We start from the raw sequence: 25577 nt of genomic DNA on the forward strand, positions 1-25577 counted from the left end.
AAATATGTGAACGCAAGTTGATTAAAAGAAACAATAAAACATCTTCAGAAGCCGATTGAGAAATTAGTAAAACAGAATGATGTTCAACTCTAGCAGGCTTTGCATTTCAGCAAGTCAAAGTGCACTTTGATCAAATGTAGCCTGTATTTGATCACAGCCCTGTTGCGCAATGCAAACGTGTGAATAATATAACTGTGAGCGCGAAAAACATGTTCTCTATGTGTGGAAAAGAAAAATACCACTCAATTCATCAGAGAGGAATGTTCAAGTGCATCTCTTATGGCAGCTTTTCCACATGACCTGTGTCCTCTGGGCCGCTGTGTCAGACGTGTGCCTTTTGGCGCCTCTGTCTCAGTGGCATTAAACTGCCGTTTCTGTTTTTGTGGAAGTTTGGGTCGTTGTCCGAGGTGCTGAAACGTCCACAACGGCTCTCAATCAATTTACATGATTTATAGCATTAAGATTCTGATTTATGTCATCCGATCACAAACAATATTTAATAAAAAACAAACAGACGGTGTCACAGATGCCCAGAACTAAAAGCGTTATGTTGATCAGAATATTAAGTCAGAGGCAGCGTTCCTCCTTAAAAACACGCCACCCACAAAACTCAAACAATGTGAAACTTGTCAAGAAATAAAACTGAATCAAGATCTAGATCTGTGTATTTACCTTTTGTGAAGAGAAGCGCTTTTTCAAGCCGGTTTCCTTTATAACTCCCTCGTCTCCTCTGCACACTCTTGTTTTAGGGTTCACGTTTGGCGCGTATCTCGAGAAGAATCCGTGCTGCAAAAGTGCGGGATTTGCAACCTCTACATCGCAGCTCTCACTCTGCGCGTGGTGTGTTGCACGTGTGGCTCCTCAGCATCTCTCCTCTGAGTCCTCCCTCGTGCCAGGAGCGGAGCGTGCGTTCATGTGAGCTGTGCGGGTTCCCCATCACGTAGCGGACTGCATAACCTTTAGTCTGTTCGCGCCACAGAGACCTCAAGTGTCCAGTGAATTTAGGTCCACTCGCCCCGGGCTGTTTATGCTGCTTTATGGATCCCATGGGCGCGTGAGTCCTGGCGTGACCGTCACGTGTCCAACAGGTTGTGTTTGGGCTGAACACTGGCAAAGAAAGTTCACGGGTTCGTTTGTGTCCTCCAGCGGCGTTTCATTGTTGCATAAAACAATATGATGTGATAATATTACTCCCAGAGACCAAAAGGCAACGCGGACTGCCCTGGTTCAAACGAGATGCTCATTAACTATGCAGCATTTTGACTTGAAGATTTATTTATTTATTCCTATATAATTCTGAACAGAACTGTCCATGGTGCTGAATGGATCCTTGCCTGACGCAAGTCCGTCCTTTCTGTTTGGATGCATGTGGTCCAGCCAAACGTGTCCCCGGGTAAATGGACTTCCATTCAGTCACATCAGGTACATCACATGTCTGTGTAAAACTCTGCATGGACAGAATGAACTCATCAGAGCTTCGCAGGACACATATTTCACTAGTATTTGTTTTAGTTTGTTTTAGAGTCTTAAGGAGTTTTATCTTTGACAATATGTACCAATGGCAACAATCACAATAGACAATGAAAGTATTTCAAAAGTAATTCAAGTTTTCCTTGACAGAGATGCATTCCTTACAAACATGAAAATATAATTAAATAATGCTTTACCGGCCGCAGCTGCTTTCATTACACAATTTACTGTTAAGCCATGTGTGGCACATGTATTTACTGTTATATGTTGTATGTATACACAGTGAAGAGGCAGTGGACTGAAACATACATACAGCAGCACCCACACCAGCTGTGAACAGGATGATCACTCAAGAATGAACTGATGTAAATAAACGTACATGCCATAACAAAAAGGCTGCTATTAACGGTTATGGACATCTGCTCTAGGGGCAAATCCTGATCATCACCTCTTAGTTTAATCACCTGCTAAAAACGTGACCAATATAATTATTTTGGTAGTTCTTCCTCCTCTGCCTTCAGCTCCACAGCCTCCTACAGGAGCAGAGAAAATACTCCAAGTCCTAACGCCCACAGTCACACAAACACATGTGATGTTTGTGTGACTGTGTGGGCGTTACTCAAAACAAAGCCCATAAGTCCAATAACAGCAATACATTGACTTCTTTTATACAGATTTTTATTTGCATTATTATACATTGGTATAAATAACACAACTGGTTACAGGTGAAGAAGCTCAGATTGGTTAAACTATAGGATTCAGGCAAACATGGAGGAACCCAATGCAAAATACAATATATTATTTTTATATAAATGCAAGTGTATACGGTCTGTAGTTTCTGTACAGGAGACGAGGAGGTGAATTGTAAAGATGCACTGTGCAGGTTTTTAGGTGAAGTGTCCAAAACCTACTATTCTCCAAGGAGATGTTGTTTTGCCTGGAATATTCCACAAAATGACATTAAACGTAGCAATATCCATGATGACAGTCGACTTCAGTGTTTTTGGGAATAAAACTGCAGAAAATATTGTAAGATAAACAAGTTTATACCATTCTGTGGAACATTCCAGGCAAAACAGTAACATTTCCATGAGCGTGTGATGCACTTTATAAATGAAAAGAAATGCTGTAGATTGAAAGATAAGGCATTTCTTCATCTGTCCTCTGTGTGATTAATCACATGGGAATTGGCTTTGACATGACATTGGGCATGACAGAGGCTTATTCACAACCAACAGAGCACATACATACATTTAAAACGGCAAAGAGAAAAGATGGCCTCTTAAGTATTTCTCCTGTATTGGTTAAAAGTCTAAAAAAAAAAGACACTGGGATTAATGACAATTTCTAATTGCATTACATTAGGCAGTTAGGAAGTTTTAAGTATTAGTGGATTTGTCTGAAGCACTGAGGAGCGGATATATCAGGGATACGACACTGGGAGCTGACACACTATGGTAATATATTCCAGAATCGTTTGAAATGACAAATGGCTATTTTCCACATTCAGTGTAATTGTTATATGATAAATAAGAGTTGATTATGTCTGCTGTCTAATTTATAATAGGAAAGGCACACTAATGACAGATTTGATGAGCTTTTAAAGGGATTGGTTATAGCAGTTTTCAAGTCGCTGATTTATGTTAATGTTCTAAACTAATAGAAAGCAAAATAGAGATGCAGGGATAGACAAATAGACTCTTTGTTAAAATCACATAAAACTAAATAAAAAATGCGGTAAGACATTTGATATGTAATGACAGGCGACAGCTAAAGGGTCAAGCTGGAACTGCATCTCCGAGATACAGCCCAGGTAGAGTGGGTTTGGCACAGGTTTATCAAAAGGACAAAACAGGAGGCAGGAAACATGAATATTCTGTCATTCCTTAAGCATTAAACATTAAAAGCAACAATAAAACACAATTACAGCAAAATAACATTAGGTGATCAACACAACGCCAAGGGCAGGGGTATGTAAACTTCTACCAAAGTACTAAAACATCTCATTAATTATTTTATGCCCACAACATCATCAACATCGTCAGGTTTTCCATCCTGAACATTTCATATGGCTGTAGTATGATAAATGATATCATAAAGTGGAATGGCCTCTCTTTCATTTGTACATGCAGCAAGTTTGCAGAAGCTGGCAGTGGAAGACTTGAAGATTATGACCAGGTTTACTTCTTTTAATTTATTATTATTGACATAATTTATGCTGTCATTGAACGTAGAACAATGCTTTTGTAGTTGGGTAAGACTTGCGCATGCCTCAGGGGTTCAAACCCGATCGCATGCAGCATCCAGCTGGTCTCATGCATCAACGGCCTACTACTGACAGCATGCAGCCACAGAAGGACACAAGCTTAACTACACTAGTCGTGCTCATTAAACAGTGAAAGCGCTCAGAAAATGTGCCAAAACAAGTCACACATATTTGTCTCCTAACTTCAAACAACTGGACCATACATCCTGGAGTTAGCAGTTGGACTGGGCAGTTTCTAGTGTATTTTTGCACATACACATTGTTATTTCTAGTTTATGTATTAAAAGCACATTCAAGTGTTGGTATAAAAATGTAACTTGCAATAATCATCTAAATAACTCATGATTATTTACAAAGGTCTTATACACTGATATCTGTTACAATAAAATAGTTATTTTCTAATGGAAAAATATGTAGGAAATCACAAAACGAGTTATTTACCTTAAATGAAACACTAAAATAACTAAAAGTTGCTATTACTAAATATTCTACACAGCTAAACTAAGGTTGTATTATATTAACTATACCACACTGTTTGTGTTGAGTGATGTTAGTGCAGAATGGGACAACAGTGACGCGAAGTCAACCCGATGAACTGTAAACATTTAGAGTTGGCTTCAAAAGGTAAACATGAGAATGGTCTTGTGCACGTCATACTGAGAACATCAGGGGACGCTGGCCACCACAATGAAAACTATGAGCAATTTGTATTTCCCATCTCCAATTGTCTAAGTCCAATATGATTTTATAGGCTGTATATTGTGTTATAACTAACCAAACAAAGCCCTAAATGTCAGGTTTCACTCCCCACATGCACCTATCAACATTTTATGTATAATTCAAATATTAAATTCAAGATTAAAAATGCGTTAATTAAAAACTGGAAACACAGACTCACGTAGAACTCATTGTGTGCACCACCATTCCATCATATTTGGCTAGACTATTTGTGCTACTAACGTAATCTTTATTTTGGTACATTTTGTTTGTTTTCTGATATTTTTAGGCAAGTTGCACAATGGAGAAGAAAAAACATGCTAAATGTCTCTCATTCTGATACTGGCATGGACACGTCTGGCATACGACTGTCTCATCCCTTTATTTCCAGTAAAGTTTACATGGGACATAGTTACATGCTTCTTATTGGTTAAACTGCTGTCAATGCCGAGGAAATGCTTTATTCTACACTTGGAGTAAAACTGAGATAAAGGCGTTGTCTTGGGGGGTTTTGACCGTGCAGTAATTGGCCATGTTGGCCTCTTCATAGACAGTTGTCGAGCGATGGATACGTAAACTGAGGGTTGATGAAGGAGAAGCCGGCGAATTCGGCCTGGTCTATGTTGGCGATGACCAGCTCGTCCGGAGGAGTCAGCTGTGGCTGAGTGCGTGTAAAGAACTTGTCGAAGTTTTCTGCCGCTTTGCCACACTGTGAAACAGAGACAAAACAATGAGCAATGTTACTTTAAAGGTTGGAAATGTATTTAATAATAATAATAAAATAAATTGGCAAGTCATAACAGTGCTGCACCTCTTAGATGTGGAAATACATTTCAAAGAAGAGCATTTCAATACAACAAAATCAGTATGTGTTCACATTACTCTGTCCGTACATGAGACGCTCTCACTGCTATCATGTGGCAAATATAGGATGCAAAGAGCCATCAAAAGAATAACTGTCATATATAATATGTACTATAGAGCTCTAGGCCAAGTACTTCAACCTACAATGTATGTAACTTATTGAGGAGAGTGCTTTCAAAATCAATAGCTTCAATAAACTCCTTGGTGCTGCAATAAACCAAAATGTTTAAAGAGACAATATCACTGCCAGCTACACAGTAAAAACACTACCATTAAATCACTTCCATGTACATACTACAGTACATACGCAGTGAACATTCATATAAGTAACTGCACATTCAGCACGTTTGCCCTCTCAACTCACACTATATGGTTTAACAGGGCATCTGGCATAAAATACTGCCAACTCACTGTGCAACTGGTTCCCTGCAAAAGGGTTTATAAAATGAAGGGATAATAAGAAAACTTGCCATAAGTGTATTTTGAACACCGACAGACACAAGTGTAATTACATTCCATCTGTAATGAGCTTTGAGCTCCCAGAGACCTTCTGTTCAGGGCGGAACAGTCAGGAAGAGATGGTTAAATGTTGGGGTGAAAAATCTATGGCCAGTGAAACGTTTTACAAATATTAGCATTTGGATAGGTGTATTCACCTGTCCAATAGACTATATAATGAATGCAAAATTACAGTAATCCCACTAAAATGAGGCAATAGAGGCATTGTGACTATTTAACAGGCCTGTTTCAAACACAATTTTTATCAAAACATGGAAGCCATCCATGACCTTTGCTGCCTGTGAACATTTTTTCATCTGTCAAAGCTGATGGGCTGTGGCCCGTCTTGGAGACTCATGACTCAGTGGCCCACATTCTGGAGCATATTGTGATTATAGTTGCCAGTGCGGACCAGTTCCAGATGCAGTGCCTATAAGGCTGTGCTATCATATTGTGGCATTCTTAGAAAAAATGCAGACAAATCTCTGTGGGGCTGTTGTTCAGACTGGACAGAACCTGCCAGGTGATTTAACACAAGTGAACACAGAGACATTGTGGTTGGATTTCTAAAGCTGACTTCTGTCACAAGCAGGTGAGGCTCGCTCCGTGGCCAGTGGCGACCTGTCAGCCTCTGTAGAAAGAAGTACCTGCGTCTCACAGACAGGCGAACAATGAGGCTTTAGTGTGCATTTGTCTACTATCAGAGATGTGCTTCTCACACTGTCTCACAGTGTCACAAGAACCCTGATGGGTAATAGCCAGCGTCCATCCAATGATGCGCCTGTCTTCTTGTCTACTCCGATCTGTCACTGGCCAGTCAAGTCAAGCAAGCTCTGACCTCTACAATTAAGCAAAAATAATACTAACATCATCCCTGGAAAAATGTCACAATGATTGGTTTGAAAGTTGTAATTTGAATGGGCCAGTTATTTTGACCAGTTATACCAGTTCAGTATGGAACGCATCCTCAATATAAAAAAAAATCTGGTTTATCATTTTTAATTTTGAAATCCAGCAAACGCATGAGAGTTGAGAACAAAACCATTAACTGCTCCAGCCTCTCTACACAGTGACATAGTGTCCTACATGGGTTTTTGACCTACTTTCCCTCATCTTTAATCTCCTCCTTAGCTCTCCTGGCACACATGCTGCCACGCACGCCTCTGCACTCGGGCATATTAAAAGAACACCGAGCCACTTAGCATGATAAATGGGTGCTCCATCCTCCTCTCCTTCTCCACTGGCCCCAAACACACTTTGTCCTTTTACTAAACTTCTGTTTGTAATCACTGTTGTTTAACTATTGTCTTGGCATCAACAGGGTATTCATCTAAAGCTGACATGTATTTAATAACAATTTGACAGCACATCCACACATAATAATTAGAGTATCAATCACATCCAAACACTTAGTCAATGTAAACATTACTAATGATAGGGCTTCCCCTGGAAGCACTCATTAGCTGATGTGATAAGTGGGTTGGTTTGATTTTTCAAGTGTTAAAAAGGGAAAGACAGGGACGTTAAGTTTAGTGTTTGTTACTGGTATTGCAGTCAATACAGTATTTGTATCTGTAACGTGTCAACCTCATGTAAATTTCAGATCATAATTTATAGCTATTATTATTATTAATACTAATAATACTACTACTAAAAATATAATATATTACTATTAATATAATAATAATACATTAATAGTAATAGAATCATATTAAATGTAGCCAATTTAAGGAGGCTAGATGAGGAGAGACAGATTTGCTTACTCAGGTTTATTGCCATTTTCAGTGAACAAAATTCACAGGCTTGGAACTTGCTTTGGTGATTCGGTGCAACATACAACAATGAACAATAAGTCTCATCCATATTCCTCCATTTTAACTCCCTGTGTGCGCCATCCTTGGAACACATCCCAACATCACAGAACTGACTAAGACAGACTTCCCACTCATGTATTTTTGCTGCTCTCCCTCCCCTCATCACTGCACATCAGCAGCTTTCGTGTTTGACCTACTTTCCTCGCCATGTCCAGAGCCCCTTAGCCACAAACATGGTCAGTCATCCACAAGTGTCCACTGAACCCGTTATGTCCTCAGAAAAATTATAATTGCTTCCAAACTTCCTAACCTTCCTTGCTTCCTAACAACAAGACATTTATTACATGTGCTACCTGCATAGTCTTACGTAGTACAACGTATAGTAAAGGAGGCTCAGCTGGAGGTGATGTCGATTGTAATTTGGCCGCTGTCACAGGTGGACGAAGTGAGATTGAGCGGGTGAGAGACGGAGAAGAGCGGAGGAGGTGGAGTAGATTAGAGTATTACACGGAGCAGGGTGAGCGAGGGCTGGGTAATGACTCCTGTTTGCACCTAATGGACCCCACTGCTCTGAGCCCCACAGCACTCGCATGCATATGGAAGGAGCGCCATCCATATCACCGCCCCACCATGCGTTCTGCCTTTTATCACTCTAGTCTACAGTCTATAGTCGCTACAGAAAATACTCTTATGAGAAGTAATCCTCTATTTGGCTGAATTAATTATGTTTTTTATTTAAGTAAAGTACTCGCAACTTGTGCTTGCCAAAAGCTTGACTCATTGTGTTGGACAATTTAAGTTACTATTAGCCGTTTGTTACCATAGTTTCTAGTTAAGATGTCATAAGCAATGAATATCACAGTCTTACTGTAACGACAACTAACCTGGTCCTGATTGTACACTAAACTCGGCTACAATAATCCACATACATTTAATATATAATCCATGTGCTGGAAAAGTATTTCTGCAAATTGTCAGGTGAAATGTCACATAAATGCAATGACAATTGCGCAACATTTCCTCTCAGTGTCTCTCTCCCATCTCTCTCCCATCATCTCTGAACACGGCCATGCGAACAGACCCTCAGCGTGCATCCACTCCAATCAAACTCTTTTCATCACTACAATGATTTAAATTGCCTCCTATGCATCACCAGCAGACTGTGCAGCCGATCGACAGCACATGCCGTATCCATCTGCTTTTCCAGACAATTTCAACCTTTTACTACATGTTGCCCAGAATTGCAATGGTTCACACAGCAACTGCCCAACAAGACTAAGTAGTTTAACCTGTTTAGAGGAAGTGCGGCCCCTGCAAGGTCAAGCAAGGTTGACCCAAAGCAGGAATTTAGTGTCAGGAGTTAAATGCAACGATTAAATGTATGATGAACGGAAACGCAACAACACTGCATAAGCTCCTTTCTTCCATCCCCCCCAAGCTTACTTTTCAATACAACAATACTTAATATGTAAATGTACAAAAACCATGTATGCAGAAGATGTATTCACTCAGGGGACATCAAAATGCTTTGCAGCTAATTTAAGTGCTATAAGACATCCATAATAAATCGAATCTTGTTAATTATAGATGTACAGACCTCTATATAGTGCGGATCACATACAAAGCCAGTGGGTAGCAACTGTGTTGTGGCTCTGCTGCTGTGAGCTTGACATCTGACCGTCCTACATCCGCCCCTTATGTCAGTCTATTTGCTCTGTCAACACTTACAGCAATTATTATTAAGCAGTAGAGATGGGGCGACACATAATTCCCACAAGGCGAGACGAGACATGAGCTTGGGGTCCATGAAAACGAGACAAGACAACATGTTGACCTAGATTTTAATAAATGAATTGTGTGATTTTATATTTTGTTGTCATTATAGGACTGCTTTTTGGAACTACTGCTTCTCAAGAGTCACTCAACCCTTTTTTGTCAGAGACAAGCATAAATGTAAAACATAAAAAATGCACTTGTGACAATTTTATTTGTGGTACAAGATCTTGTCCCATCCCTTACAAACTGTAAATACTGTTTCTAATGCAACTTTCTGCAATTCATTAAAAACCTTAATGTCAAACTTCCTTTGAACACATCACTGACGCAGATGATGCCACATAATGAAAAGTTGCTAGGAAATAATAGTCAAATGACATCAGCAAACTTTGACAACGCTCTATAAAAGATGCAGGAAAAGTATTAAGACTTGTGACAACAGATGGTGGTTTTGAATTAACATTTTTTGTACTTTAAAAACTGCACGTTCTATAGGATTAATTAATATCTCCCATTACAGTGCGTGAAATGTATATAATATGGTCCAAGCAAATCTGCAATATGTTTGTTTGTTATTGTGCATTTTTCACTGGGCAACTTAACCCACTGCAAAATCCCTTGACAACAGGATAAGAATAACAAGTTGTCTTTGGAAGAAAGCGCTATCCTCAATATTTTAAATATTTTTTTTCAACTGACCCTTTGTAGTCTAAAAACCCTCTGGATTCCCGAAATAATACATACCTTTCCACAGTTCCAAATTCTTTAAAATATTGACATTTACTGAGTATCTAACAGTATCTTTACCTCTTCCCTTGACTAATGACCAAAGATGTAAATATTCTATATTATGCTATTTTTCCCGTTTCATAGTCTACCCTGAGGACATAGTTGATAATAATTCAGTGTTACAGGCACAGAATGCAGGGAAGCGTGCTGCGGCACTCACCAGGTAGACCCGTTTGTCTGCTCATTCGAGAGGAAGGATAGAGACTGTTCTCTAGCTAGCTTCTCTAGGAATCAAAAAACACTTTGGCCACATATACTAGGTACTAATACTACTGCAAGAAGGTCAAATGCTCTGAAAAGTCAATTTTGCATGATATGGGCCCTTTAAGTTTCACTTTTGTTTTACGCATAAATGGCACAATGCACAGCTTATGCTTATGTTTATGGATGGAGGAGGTTTATGGCAAATTGGATAATATTTTAGTTTTGGCAGAACTTTAAGTGGACTCCGTTTGGCTGGTTTCTCACTGGATTTTAAGCACACCACATTTACATGTGGTTTATGCATTTACCCTGGCCGAGGAGGAGGATGATTACAGTGTTGATCATGTTTTCAGATCGCGACGTGCATTTCCAAAACACAGCGCAGTTTTTGGATGGATATAAGGGCAACTCTGGACCTTCAGTTCTTCTTTATTGTTAAGCGGGTATTGTGCTTTGTTTGGGTCAGTGTGTTAAACATTGTGCTGTTTGTGCAGAATGATCAGCCGTGCTGTGTATTTATTGACTCATTGACGAGATTCATTTAAAGCCAATACAAAACTCCTGGCTCGAGTCTGATGGCAGAACACAGAGAAAGGCAGAGGGTGTGAAAACATGAAATGGTTCCTCAACAGTTAACTTATGCCAGGCATGTGCATGTGAACTTCCTTTAAATGTAGCCCTTTTGCAGTTTTAGTGATAGTTTTAGTACTGCAATATTATATAGTAATATTAAAGTCTCATTGATCAACTGTTAACCTAGCTAAAAATGGTCCAAATTCTATCCAACTGTGAAAAAACATTTGTTTATTTGCCTGTTTAATAATGTCTTTGTAGTGGGTTTTCTACAATCCCCATCGAACACAACCTGCTGACAAATGCAATCTTCATGACTCACCACTTTGGGTTTGAACGGCGGCTGGATATCTCTGTTCTGGAGGCGTTCCCAGTCGATGCGCCGGAAGAAGGCATGCTCCCGAATGTCCCGCTCCCCCTCTGGACTACAGCCCAGGCGCTTCGAGGGGTGCTTGGTCATCAGCTGCAACAGAGCAAAGAGGAAATGATTTTAAGAATAAATAACTCTGGCTATGTACACAGTAATTGTTTTTAACGTTAGACTAGTGGTTGGAGTTTGAGTCCCAATAAATCCATTGTCGCTTCAGGCACAAAATGACATTGATATTGTATTTAAACACAGCTTTTGACTATCAATGATGAATTGAATACAAATGAATAGACATAATTTGGGCTTTGGGAAGAGTGCATTAGAGCTATTGTTACGCCTCATAAGACATAATCACTTGATGAATGATTAATTGTCACTTGCAGATATAAAATGTAAAACATTTCACATCACAAGAACCAAGCTGTTAATTTTAGGACCTCAGTGATTTGTTCTACTATAGTTGAAGAAATCTGGGAAATAAGCAAACAGAAAACCCTTCATGTGGGAATCTTTATTTATAAATAACTTATGCATGCAAAGGATTCTGAATTGGAAATGCACTGTTAGAGAGTTGTGGACCAGATTCTAAAATGTTTTCCTTTCACCTGGTTTTATAATGAGCGGGTCAGGGTTTTTTCCAACCCATGGGTCCTACATTTTTGGTATTCTCTGACCGCCAAGGCCCACCCTGCATCACGGAAACTATTTCTCGACCCAACCCGTATCTAGGCCTATTAAAAAGGTTGCATATTGAAATGCTATGTAGCTTAATTTGGACTGCGGTTTTGAGTCAGTCTGAAGAAGCACCAGAAAGTATTTAACAGGTAACAACATCTACACCAGAACAATGATGCATTTCAACAAATGAATTGGCCAACTACTACAAATAATCATTAACTGGGAGTAGCATCCTCTCGCTCTTCCACTTGTTTGCATACAAAGTGCAGCGTGCAAGATGTGCAATACGGATGTCAGCGTTTTAATTTTTAAAACATTTCCAAAGCGTTTTTTGGCTGTAGGCTTTATTAAAAAAGGATAGAATAGTGCAAAATGGTGATACGACTGGGGAAGGACATTGAAGCAAAGTTTTGAGTGCCAGATTCGAACTTGCAATGCTGCGGCCCACTCCAAATGGCAGGCATGTGTGCTATCCGCACGACCACAAGCAGCACGAGGGGCAACATTTTATAAGCCGCGATGCAACGAACGGATAACTTATTGGCCTGCCCCAACCCAAGTGATGCATCATTAGTGCACAAAGGTGCTTACATGTTTAAGGTGAGAGTCCTAACTCCCTATTCTGAGTCACATACATCTACAGAGTTGAACAGGACAATTTTTTGTTTACTCAATTAAATGGACAATATTTTTAGTTAAGTGAGCGCAAGAATTAACTTTTCACTTTGTGATATAATAGGAATTATGTTTTTATAAATAAAACCGCATTGCTTGGATTGCAGCGCCGCAATCTGACATTATGGTCTGTATTAGATTTATTGGATTTTGGGAAACGTAAGCCAAATTTAGTTTGAAACATTTGAGATTGAGAATATACCTTGCCATCAGTGCAGGAGAAACGCTCATCCAGCTGATGAACAGCTGATGACAGAGAAGCCATCTATAGCCTTGTGCATAATCGGCCCACAGGTTTTTTAAGTATCCTGGTTTGTGTGTGTTCATGTAAACACAGTAACCTGATTTAAGTATCCCGGATATGACATGATATGTATATTCTAACTGGGATATTCTGATAGCATCCAGAACGACTACATGACTGCTGTACTGAGCATTAGTGAAGTAAAGAAACACAATTGGCAGGAGCAGATCATTTTCCAAAAGGATTCAAGCTTGTACCAAGTATATGTATTTGTATTATTTTATCATTAATGCATCTTCTAGCACATGCTCTTGTTAGTGGTTGTAGGTGACTGAAGTCTATCTCGGTGACTATGGGCCTTGGGCGGGGTACACCCTGGAGAGGGGCCAGCTCGTCGCAGGGTCAAACAGAGACTTTAACACAAGCATTCATTATGGGCAATTTACAGTTGCCAATCTACCTAATTTACCACAAGCATGTCAATATACAATGTTGCTAATAATAATACTACATATCAGATAAGAAGACTATTGGGAATGACCTCATTATTTAGATAAATATGTACCAGCTATACATGCCCTACTTAAAAATGTACAGCATGATACAGAGGTTTCTTCATTAGTGGGGCCAGCTGCATTCACTAAAAATAAACAGTATTGAATAGGTTTTAAAGACAAATGGACTTGTATTCTGAAGATCTACTATGTGCACTACTATTTGGTATTCTATCCCTCTGGGTTTGACGTTGCCTGCTCTCGCTCCTCCAAGCATTTTCCTTCTTCCTTTGACACAGTAGTGCTCTATATCTTCCTACAGCATCTTCCTCTAGCATATAAGCCACATATAACAGTTTCCAATGATCTTAAAATCCTATCCATGTGTCTGAAAGTGATAAAAATCTAGCACCCATAGCAGTTAACAGTTCAAAACAAATAATATATTTTTAATGGGCAAAAGTCTAAAAAATAACACCTATAAATATGATGCTGAAACTCATGAATGGGCCTGAGTCTAAATGCCATTGGGCTCGGTACAATTGGCACACTCACAATTAAAGGAAAAATTGAGGATTTTTGGCGCCCAATCTGAGTCTCATTTCCTCGTGGCGAGGACAGCTGAGTAGTTCTCCCACATGTCAATCATTCCCTGCGTGCTACTGCACACCTGTAGCCTCGTTCCCAGGATAGCACGTTTCCCTGGCTGCGCATGCGTGGTTGATGTGCCGGTGAGTGTTTAGCGAATTCCTTCAGTGTACAGTACAAAAATGACCAATGTATATCCTATTTTTTTTGTGATGATTTGTGATGTTTCTTATACTATAATTTAGCAAATTTTACCTGCACTACTTCCCTGCGTAGGCCAAGAAATCTCTTTTTGTAGGTCACAAACAGTTATTTGAATGACTATATACATTTTCACGTTAACTTTTTTCTGTGGAATTTATTTTAATATATATACCATGGTACTTACCCCTTTACAAATAGACACTGCTTCTTTGGAAAGAGTCTTGGAATACGAGGCAGTGGACTCCATAATAGCCTGGAACAGGTCATCTTCATCTTCTCCATCAAATGGAGGCTGTGAGCAAAGGAGTTATTGGTTGTTATAGTTCACACTCTTTTAAAGTGCTTGTGAATGCAAATAGTTCAAAAGCAATATAGTGGCACTTATTGTGGCCACCTGGGTGGATGATACGCAATAGCAGCAACCATGGCATAATCCGTCTGTTAGCCCCACAAACATAATAATCCCAACAAACATAATAAAATGTAATATATTAAACCCAAAACGTTATAATTTCCAACATACGTAATAACAATTTCCCACCACAAAAGTAATCAAATTTCCCACACACGTAAAAGGATTTACATTTGCAAATATAATAACTTCCCAGAAATGTAATATAATGTTCATAGAGAATCAAGAACAAATTGCTACCAATTATAATATATTATAAGCTATTATTATTATTATTATTATTATTATTATTATTATTATTATTATGTTCAAATGATACCATTTTAATTATTAGACCTGAGCCGAAGGACGAAGGAACATGGATGAACATGCCCGTGTTTCTTATCACAAATTAAATCTCAGTGAGCTCTAATTTTGTGTGACCCCTAGAAAAAAAAATAAAGATGGCTAAGCAGCACCACCTACGGAAAATGGCTCTCTTGAAATGGTATTTTTATTTTTATTTCTATTTTTCAATTCAATTTAATTTATTTTTGTAACGCCCAAAATCAGCTGAAAAAAACAATGTTCGTAGGAGAAAGTAGAAACCTCGGGGAGAACCACAGTGAAAAAAAGAACATAAAACACAAAACATGACCCAAGAGAGAATAACTAAATATGACATAATAATAATAGTGGCACACGACATCTAAAAGAAAAAATAATAAAAACCCAAGGCATAGATTGTCCAACGTTTAAGTCCCATTTTGTCAATAGTCTGTTAGATGAATAAAAATTCCTTTTTAACTCGAGTCTTTTTCTCTTTCCCTCCCTCCCTCTCATTGATTAATTCATATATATTTATGAATATATATAAATATAGATATAAATACATATGAATATATACAATATATACTTATTGTAGCCACTTAAAATTAGGATAAAACTTAGATCTTGATCAGATGGTCTGGTCAGTGTAACCTTTAGTTATCCAATAAATAAATAAATAAACATATATTTATTTATTTATTTATTGGATAACTAAAGGTTACACTGACCAGACCATCTGATCAAGATCTAAGTTTTATCCTAATTTTAAGTGGCTACATAACCACAGAATAAAGACTCCTACCTGGGAGGGTGTGGGAGTTGCATCAGCTTGTAGCTCCTGCTTATTATTATTTTTATTATTATTTTAAAAAAAAACGTTTACTCATTTTTCTTTTCAACTTCTTCCCGTCGCCTAAAATGTTTGCCTTATTTCATGCAAAGTCCTTCACCCGATACTAATTATCCAATTCCTAAATAAACCCCCCCAACTGCACATCATAAACCTTCAGTCACATACTCACAACTTCCCATGCATGTGCCACTCAATGACATTCCTTGTATCTTGTATGGTTTGTTCTGCCTGTAATGTGTTGTATTGTACTTAGTCTATTGTCTGTTGGTTAGTGTTATTGTGGTTCTGTCCTACCTGCACCTGTATTTGTCTTCTGCATCACTAAATAAAGGAAAACAAAACAAAGACAAAAAAATTGAGGAAAAAATATTCAAAATATTTGTGTTATTTTTATTATATTCACGGGAACTCAACAAATTTAACCCCCTGAACATTAACAAAAAGTAAAGTTTTATTTGACCCAAAAGTCAAAGTCAGGGAAAAAATTTAAGTCTGCTTAAATTCATCGTGAAAAATAAGCCAGTGGCACGCCCCCTCAAAAATGAATCCTTGGCAAACCAGAGAACTGGGTAAATTCTCTGTTGTGTAAAGGTGTGAGCTCACCTGTCCTGCCAGCATTTCATACAGCAGCACTCCATACGCCCACCAGTCCACCGACTGTCCATAAGGCTGGTATGCAATAATCTGGAGAAACACAAACAAACACCCATGTCATTAACTGTTGCTGTAAAATATATATACGGATCTCTGCTGTTTCCCCTGGGACTACCTGTGTTTTGGGGAATGGTACACAGTTTAAGCTAAACATAGATCCACTTCCTGTCTTTCCTGTCTAATAAAGCCTACGCAGCAACAACAACAGCAGAGATTTGTCACAGATTGAAAAAACGTCAGTCATCGAGGAGATTTGTGTTTTTTATGCTTGAAAGGGAGAGGACTTTCTAACCAGATTTATTAAACTAGTGTGAATTAAGCTAAATACTACTCTAGCTATGTTTTGAATGAGGGAACAATGTTAGAGCCTTTTTTTTTTAAAGTGTCCTTTAAAACTAAATGTTGATGTAACATCCAAGTATTTGCAATATGTTGCAACAACACATGTGACGAAGGACCCGCCCCGTTTCTGCCAGGTGCCTGATTGACAGGTCGAGTAGACAACTACGAGTTAGCATAGGCAAGTTAGGTTGAGGATGCTACGTGTTTGCAGAGTTTTCCCCCACATCGTGTAGAGTGTAGGTGTAGGTGTGCGTGTACGTGTAGGTGTGCGTGATAAAAAGTAAGTATTTGTTAGAAACGAAAGTAGACACAGACACACCATTTGTTCCATGAGTGTATAAAGTGTTGCATGCCATTCGAATTGTTTAATAGTGTAGTTAAAGTCATATTTACCTTGTTTTGTGTTTGTGAATGCTAAATGCCTCAAGCTAAGCGCTAACAGCAGTAGCTACGAGGGAGCTCATGTATATTTATGCATTATATGTTATTGTTTTACAGATTTTATTAGAATTTATGTTCTCCTTGTTTATATTACAGAACCATACACGTATTTACATGATTAATAACTGCTCTGTAAATACCAACCACCAGTATTATTTGACTAAAATCTTTAATAAAGAGAAAACCCTGGATCATCTCTCCCAGTGCATTTTTGCCGATGCCCCCTGGCGGTCACAACCCGTATGAAACCAGAAAATTAGCTCTCCCCAAAACAACACACTTGGTCTAACTCGACCAAAAGACACGAAAGTATAACCACAGGATCTGAACTAGAAACGATCCATTGATCTTGAAAGTTAATGTATAAACAGTGAGGAAGTGAATATAATAATCACTTGTGGCTCCAACCTTGTCTTATTTATTTAATTTATCATTTATACAGGGAAAAACCAAATGGGAGAACCTTTGCTTTTCATTGGTACCCTGTCAAAGACAAAATCAAACAAAGAACACATGATATCTTGATAAAATGCAGATAAAGCACCCAATAAAATAATCAATAAAAATAACAAATACCTAAAAATACACAAATACAAAATGTGATTAAAAAATAATGCAAAATAAGAGCACTGGTTATGTGGGTAGCCTCTAACCAGTGCTTTGGATTAATTAAAATACATTAAATTATTTAATCTAAAACATTTTTGTATTTCGTTCCATAGGCCGGGAGCAAAGTTGCTGAAAGGCTTTTCCCTATCTCCATGTTGACTTTGTGTGACTCCAAAATAAGTCCCCCTATATCTTAATCAATGAAAACTTGCTCTGATCCTCAGCAAACTTGTTAAATAACCAAGCAAGATAACAATAAGGGCTTTATAAATAAACAAAAAGCAGTGTTGTTCTCTTCTTGCATCCAAAGATTGCCTTCCTACGTATATAGAGTATAATTGACAGTGTGGGTGTAATCCCTCATTCGTCCAGGAGTGGTCCATTGTAGAAAAAGATTCAGTTGTAGTCATCTATCCTACTCTATGAGTGGGCCCTGCCCACCGGGCTCCCTGTGTAACTGATGAGCATCTGAATGCCCTGAGCGTCTACCGTTTAACTCTTCTTTCAAACCATATTTTTTCCCTTCTTAGAATCTTCACCTCACTGTTTACGATAGAGTGGTTTGTGGCTTTAAGATGCAGATGCACAGCGCTCTGTGGTCCTGAACTTGCATGTCTTCTGTGCTGATACAGCCTCTTGGGAAGTGGCTGTTTAATCTCACCTATGTACCGCTCTTTACAATTTTCACTGGCTCCAATGCAGTGAAGAAAATTCGCTGAAAGCCCATTAAAGGGTTGATAGGAATAAAGAGGCTAGTTTGATAGTAAACAAAGAGGGTTAGTTTCAATGCAATACAAACCTTTTTTGAAGACGAGATCAAATTAATGCTGATATGCTGTATAAATACTATTTTATCTGAGTGGGACATGACAGAGCTACTTTACTTGGTCTCATGAATTTCACATTTCATCACTTTTCCTGTGAGCAGCTCTGACACTGCACAAGGTGTGTGCTTTAACCCACACTGACTGTATTATACACCAAAGATAAGCGCGCAATGAAGGCTGCACTTGACTTCACACATCCTATCATCTTCAAAGCCAAACCGCTATAGTATGGGTTTAGTATGGCACAGGTGCACAGCCATCTTTCCACATCATACAGTTCATCAACATATATCCCTGTACTTAAACCATTACTGGCATAGTTTGAAGCTATCCTGGGGGTACCGGCCTGAATGGACGGGACACAACGTATATCCATGTGTTTGCCTCCTCACACATGTGCATACTAACATACCAAATGTCACTATGTAAATGCACATTATGTAACATGCAGACGACATGTGACAACATGAGCTGGTCTCAGAAATATTATTAATCACCATTTTCTAGTGCTTCTCTTCTTTCTCTGCGGTGTATGTGGGTTTTAATATGTTGTAAATATGCTGGAGCCCAGGCGTGATTCAAACCAGTTCAGGGATGAATTCAACCGTTTTACAAACTGTGTGATGTGTCACTTTTCTACCCATCATTCATCTATATCGTCTTCTGTTTTCTTCTTCTTCATCTCTAACAATACTGGAAATTCAGCCAATATCCCAGGCCCCAGGTGTGGCGGGTGTGGAAACCAAAACGATAAGGATTATCCATATATGGCACTAAGCTTCTGGCTGATGGAAGTTGTGTTGAGGACTGATGTGAACATATGAATTACTTCACAGACTCTAGAATAAGCTTTTTGCAATTTGTTATCGTTCCTGAACAACCACAACAACAAGATACATTTTATTTATAAAGTGCGTTTCATTCATTTAAAGAACATTAAGCAACAATTCATGCAAATGAGGAGGACTTTGGCCTGGATGTGCTGAGGGATGGAGAGCCAGTGGAGGTTGAGAAGCACATGGGATGTCATATATTAAAGGAATAATAGAGGATTTTTGGCACGCAATCTGAGTCTCATTTCCTTGTAGCGTGGACAGCCGAGTAGTTCTCCCACATGTCAATCATTCCCTACGTGCTACTGCACACCTGTAGCCTCGTTCCCAGGATAGCACGTTTCCCTGGCTGTGCATGCGCGGTTGATATGCCGATGTGTGTTTAGCGAGTTCCTTCAGTGTACAGTAAAAAAATGACAACAGAGAATGTCTTTGAGCTCGGAAGAGACGGAAATCTGCGGAGACAAAAGATGCGATGCGATCCGTTGCGCTAATAAACAAACGCACGTGTAGCAGGGGAGCACAAGGTTTGATGGTTTGATTACAGCAACATTAATAAGAATATGGTATCACCAAATGAGCTGGTGTCTTGTCAAGATTATACACTGTATCCGCTGAGTTGAGCCGCCCAGGCGCACTGCGCAGAAACAAATCCAGAAACACGGTTATCAAATATGTTTTGCCATGGAATTAAGCAACCCCAGCATAGGAAATTATTTCATGTCAAGGTTTATAATGCTTTTTTTCACATTCTGGTACAAATTCATAATGACAATTGCCCCTCGAAGCTTACAATTTTGCCAATTTTAAAATTTTGCCTACCTAGTCCAATGTCTTAGCAGGAACAGAATTTGAAAGGGAAATGTGACTGTAGACTACCTGAACATGTACGCCTGCATTTATGTCATGTACCAAAGGATCATGATTTGAGAAGGAAATTTGCTCATCAAATTTGGTTACCTTGTTATTGATAGAGAAATGTGTCAGTTTGTCTGTGGCACTATTATATTTTGAATATATAATGCTTCTGTATTACCCTGCAGGAATGTAATTTGATGGGATTTATGTGTGTCAAATTACACTACATATTATATATAAACGTGTATACAACAATAAAGAAGCAACTAACTTATTTTATTAGTCGACTTGTCAACAAATATTTCTATTGTACATTGAGGCATTAAATACATTTCAACCAAATAAAGGTGGAAATACAGTGACTGAATGCTTAGAGAATACTTGAGAATAAAGAGTTTAATTTGATTTAATAATGTCATTTCAGGTCAGGTCTTTTCCTATGTTTTACGATTACGATGATCAACGTATCACAATTATTTTTCATAGTCTGCTAGTCACAATTAGTTGATTAATATTTGCAGCCCTTTAAACTGCTAAATATAGTGTGTACTCATGTTGTATAAGTTAATAAATTAAGATGAATGTAAGTATCTCTTTTCGATGGGCGGAGCTGTTGATTTGTGTTACCAAATGTTAAATCAACAAGGTATATCATCTGAACACTGGCCTTTAAATTAGTTAAAATAAATGATTTTGAAAACGTTCCCCATGCTTTACCATAAAATATCAAGTGGCCAAGTTTCAATCCTCGCATATCTTCAGTGAGGAGCTGGTGTGGGAGAAGTCCTCTGCTGTTTTAAGTAACTTTCCGGTGGAATCCAAAATCATTTTGCCTTAGGGCTGTAATTATGTCGACCTACAGACGAATGTTGTGGATTTGTCTTCCCGTAAAACCAAATAAAATCCATTTATTGTTCAAATAAAAAAGCAATTATTTTGGGGATTATCTGATAACAATATATATTTAGATGTTTTAATAGTCCAGAGGTACAGATGTAAAATGTTTGACTGCTGGTTTCTGCTAAAATGTGCATCTTTAGCCACTGTTGGACCATGTGACCAGAGTGCTTAGAGCCATAAACTAATGCCTCAGATGCATTAGTGGGTCCAGAGCTTATGCATTGCATGTCCATCTAAGGGTTAGTACATTTGATAACATATGCTACTAATAGTGGAAGAATAAGTTGGGATTTGAATTAGGTTTTAAGTGTGACATAAACTCTTTTTACTAGAGAAGACTTGGGGAAACACTGCCAAAAGTTAAGCTAAGATCAATTATTTCCAACATAGTTCTTTTCTTTAATTTATGTCCATAAGGCAATTGTTAAGCATGCTTGTACACTGACTATTCTTATGCAACTGAAACTGTAATTTTAAGAACCCCCTAAAATGTCACTTGGTGGAAGCTAATGGAATCAAAATAAACAATAAAGAATAAATGAAGCTCAATGCCAGTGTCATCATGTGAGCCACTGATTGTTCAGATGACTGGTAAGGCTAAGGGTTGAAGACACACCATTACTTAAAATTCTGTCTTATGTGTTATGTCACTGAGAATTTACTTCAGTCTCTCGTGGAGACCATCGTGCAGCAGGGAGCCTAAGCAATAAAAGTGTGTGGACAGGATCAGGTCAATGTAGCAAAAAGATCTGTGGCCCTGTGTCGGTGTGTGAGGTGCCAGTGAGGAAGAGAGATGGAGAGGGACAGGGAGGACAAACACAGATGGAAAAGGGGAGGGGACCTTCAGACACTGTCACTGCTGAACAAAATAAAGAGGTGACACAGTCTTCATTATCAAGACGACAAGAAGAAAATAGTGAATACATTTGACAGTAATGAATGGACCAAAAGACAGTGTGCAATTTAAAATGACCTCAATTCTGTCCTTAGACCAAACACTTACAATCCACTTTATTTCTATGTACATTTTATACATAGAAATAATGTAACATTTCCAAAGTGCCGCACAGGAAAAAAACATTTTAAATAAATAAACAATTAAAATAACTGTTATATAAATTATATATAACAGCAGCTTACCACTATCGAGTATGGAGTGAATGAATAATGAAGCCTGCGTAAATTCAGCCTGGAAGACCAAACTCCACCCAATCTACGTCCACTGCTACGCCAGGGCCACCTGCTCCCCATCCTCAATCAATGCACCAAAGTTAGTTATTATTAATATTTACACATTCACAAATCTATGCTCACTTTGATACTGCAATACAACCTTTGCTCTTTGGCAATCAAATTTAACTTGAACAGATTTAGGTTTATGATATTGAACAAACTAAACATTATTGGAAAACCCTAGAGACTATTTGCAAAAAAACACCAACATGAGTAAATTAGTGTTTATTTATTTATAAACCTTTTCTATACTTCCCAATATACATAATGAAAAGAACTATAGACATGTGATTTAGATACAAGCATAATAATCTAGTTCAGTTTAATCTGTTTCATGAGCTTATTACAGTTTCCCCATTGTCTGTGTGCATTTACCCTGCAGGACATGAGTTTAGGGCACACTGACCTTCACCATGTTAGAGATGAGTTATCTATGATGCAGTGTAGTGTTTTAATGTGTATGCTGAGATGATGAATGTGCAAAATGCTGGCTCTCTCGGCTCAACCATATGTAATCGGAACAGGCATTCTGACCGACCCCGATTTGCTTTTGTCCAGTTTTATTTTGGACGTTACTGTGGGATAGCCTCTGGCCAGAGAAGCTCCACTGAATCATTGCTCCAAAAAATGTGCGCACTAAAAAAATGCAATATGGTTTCATAAGCGGTTAGGCCACAAAAAAGAAAAACATATTTATACACCTGTGCCAGTGGCTAAACAAGTGCATGTGAATCTCCGTTTGTGTGAGCGGGAGTATTGCAGCAGACATTCTATTCCACTTCGCCTAATACTACATGACAGTTCTGGATCAGACTGCTAGCTATTCCAGGCTGCACTCCTTCCTTATACAAAGTATGTGAACTGGTGGGCCAACCTCATGTTCATACACAAAGTGATTAAAAAAACATGAAGGTATTTCACAGAGCAGCACATAAAAAAAAACTGTAGCAGGCTGCAATCTGAGTATCTCACACACACACCAGTGGCGTTCTACAACCCTTACAGGAACGTGCCGTGGAGCTGTGTGAACGGGCATGCTTTTGGTTTAGTTCACTTCTCATACCAGTAATGAAGCCTGCGTAAATTCAGCCTGGAAGACCTAACTCCACCCATCTACGTCAAGGCCACCATGGAAGGACCCCTCTCCCCAGCGCTATCATCGCACTCAAGCGGGCGCCCGCCTGTCCGTCTGTGAGAGTCAGATCCCTCACTTCACCATGGACTCTCCCAGGTTTCTGCGCTTATCCCAAAGAGGTTATGCAGTTTTTCCCGGCCAAGAAGGAGGGTGAAAGGTCAGGGGGCGTCTGTACAATGGCCCTCGCACCTGCTCCTCATCCCCAATCAACGTTCTCAAGTGACTCCTCCCCGCTCCAATCAGCGCCCAGGCGGTCATATTTAAGCCAACAGGCTGATGGCTCGGCCGCTCAAACCGTACTGCGACCCACCACCTCCCCAGCTCCTCCTCTACATTCCCCTCATCCTCTACCTTCTCTTCACATCTACCACCACCAGTCTCCAGGCTCCAGGGGGAGACATCTAATACAAATAGATCATGGAGTGCCCATGATTGCAACGTCTTCCGCCCGGGTCTGAGCGCCAAATAACTCACGAATAAAGCTAGCTCAACAGTCCATTCTCGTGGTCTCTTTGTCTCTCCAGGGTGAAATGAATCTGGGAATAGTGGACAAGCGGCACTTTAACATTAAGTTATATAAAGGATATATTCACGTATCTTATTCCAGAAAAAGTTCCCTACCTGTGCTTGTAAATCAAAAATAAAGGGCATCACATTTCTTAGGTGACATGTTCAAAAGTACATTTGCTTGTTTATATATATTCGGGATTCCTGAAAATAGTCTGCAAAGAATGAAAAGCTGATTCTAATAATGATCCTTAGGTTTATCAATTTAATATGGGCAGTGCACATTAACATGTGTTAAGACCAGCATGTAGCCCATCAGTGCCAGAGACAGACAAGCTAGTTATCATCCGTGGGCAGGGGCAAGACTATGGAGGGTTTTATAGACCACTATTATTTATCAATAGATGGGTCCAGCTTGTCAGACAGTAATTTATTGATACTTTTCAGTAGGGATGCAATAATATTCAATATCGTACCGGTGTACTCCATGTGTGCCGTGTTGTCATTTTGGTTTGTAAAGGAAAAGGTTAAGCAGCTGCATCCTTTGTAAATTAAAGCTGCTATATTTTAATAGAGGTGGGTTTTATCTTTCAGTTACCGGTACTTTTTTTAACTGTACATTGATAGACCCAGGAATGACACAAATATCATGAAACTTTTCTTATTTTTTTAGGAGAGCCACTTTGCGGCGATGTCAGTGGGGGTAGTTCCAGGGTTAAATTGGTGAAACAATGCACACATTTTACAGACAAATATGTTTTAAAAGACCACATTTTCAGGAGCCTGGGACTGTGATTAATATGAGCATTTGTGGTCTCATCTAGGCACAATAGCCTCAGAAAGTGGTGCCTTATTCAACTTCAAACTCATGTTTGTACTCTGAAATAACTTTAAGACATAAGATTAATTAGATGTAAGACATTAGATTAAGACAAGTTTATGGAGTCAAACCCAAACAAATACAAATAATGATAAGGTTTGTGGATTTCTATTTTGGAGATTTCTTCCATCCGAGATTATCATCCTGAGGGGAAATTTTCTAACACGCAATAATACAATGTAAATGTCTATTGTTTCCTCTGGCTTATCCACTCAAAGCTTTTTGTGTACGGTCTCTTTCCCTTTGGCTTTCATCAAACAATTGCTGGATAATCTTTCAATCGTGGCCATTTTAAAACTCATACAATTCCAAATATAAGACTTCACTTCCACTTTAAATTCTCAATATGAAAAAACACAAGCAGTGTCAAAAATCATGGACAGACTAAAATAAACTACTTCCATTCCTCCATTTCAGACCTGTTTTAGGTTGCAGAGTCTATGTCTCTTCCTCGTTTACATCTTCTCTTCCTCAAACGTCTCACCTTTTACAGACACAGCTCATGTGATATTCTGATTTGTGAACACTGGTTAGAGCACTCAGTAATTGGTGATGTGTTC

General features: G+C 38.8%; 1 protein-coding gene across 2 annotated transcripts in view; it reads right to left on the reverse strand.

Annotated features, from left to right (window-relative positions):
* Positions 1-2361: 2361 nt before the first annotated feature.
* Positions 2362-25577, reverse strand: part of prkcaa (protein kinase C, alpha, a) — a 101426-nt gene continuing 78210 nt past the window's right edge. For both annotated transcript variants that reach the window (XM_072462642.1, XM_072462643.1), the window contains 4 exons: positions 16402-16482; positions 14409-14516; positions 11294-11434; positions 2362-5162 (listed from right to left, as the gene is read on the reverse strand). In XM_072462642.1, coding sequence (XP_072318743.1) covers positions 4998-5162; positions 11294-11434; positions 14409-14516; positions 16402-16482 — 495 coding nt within the window. In that variant the 3' untranslated portion in view covers positions 2362-4997. The remainder of the gene's footprint in view (positions 5163-11293; positions 11435-14408; positions 14517-16401; positions 16483-25577) is intronic.

The sequence above is a fragment of the Eucyclogobius newberryi genome, unplaced genomic scaffold (genome assembly GCF_026437365.1).
Source record: "Eucyclogobius newberryi isolate DKJ021-1_F unplaced genomic scaffold, fEucNew1.0.hap1 SCAF_4, whole genome shotgun sequence".
In the NCBI taxonomy this organism is placed as follows: Eukaryota; Metazoa; Chordata; class Actinopteri; order Gobiiformes; family Gobiidae; genus Eucyclogobius; species Eucyclogobius newberryi.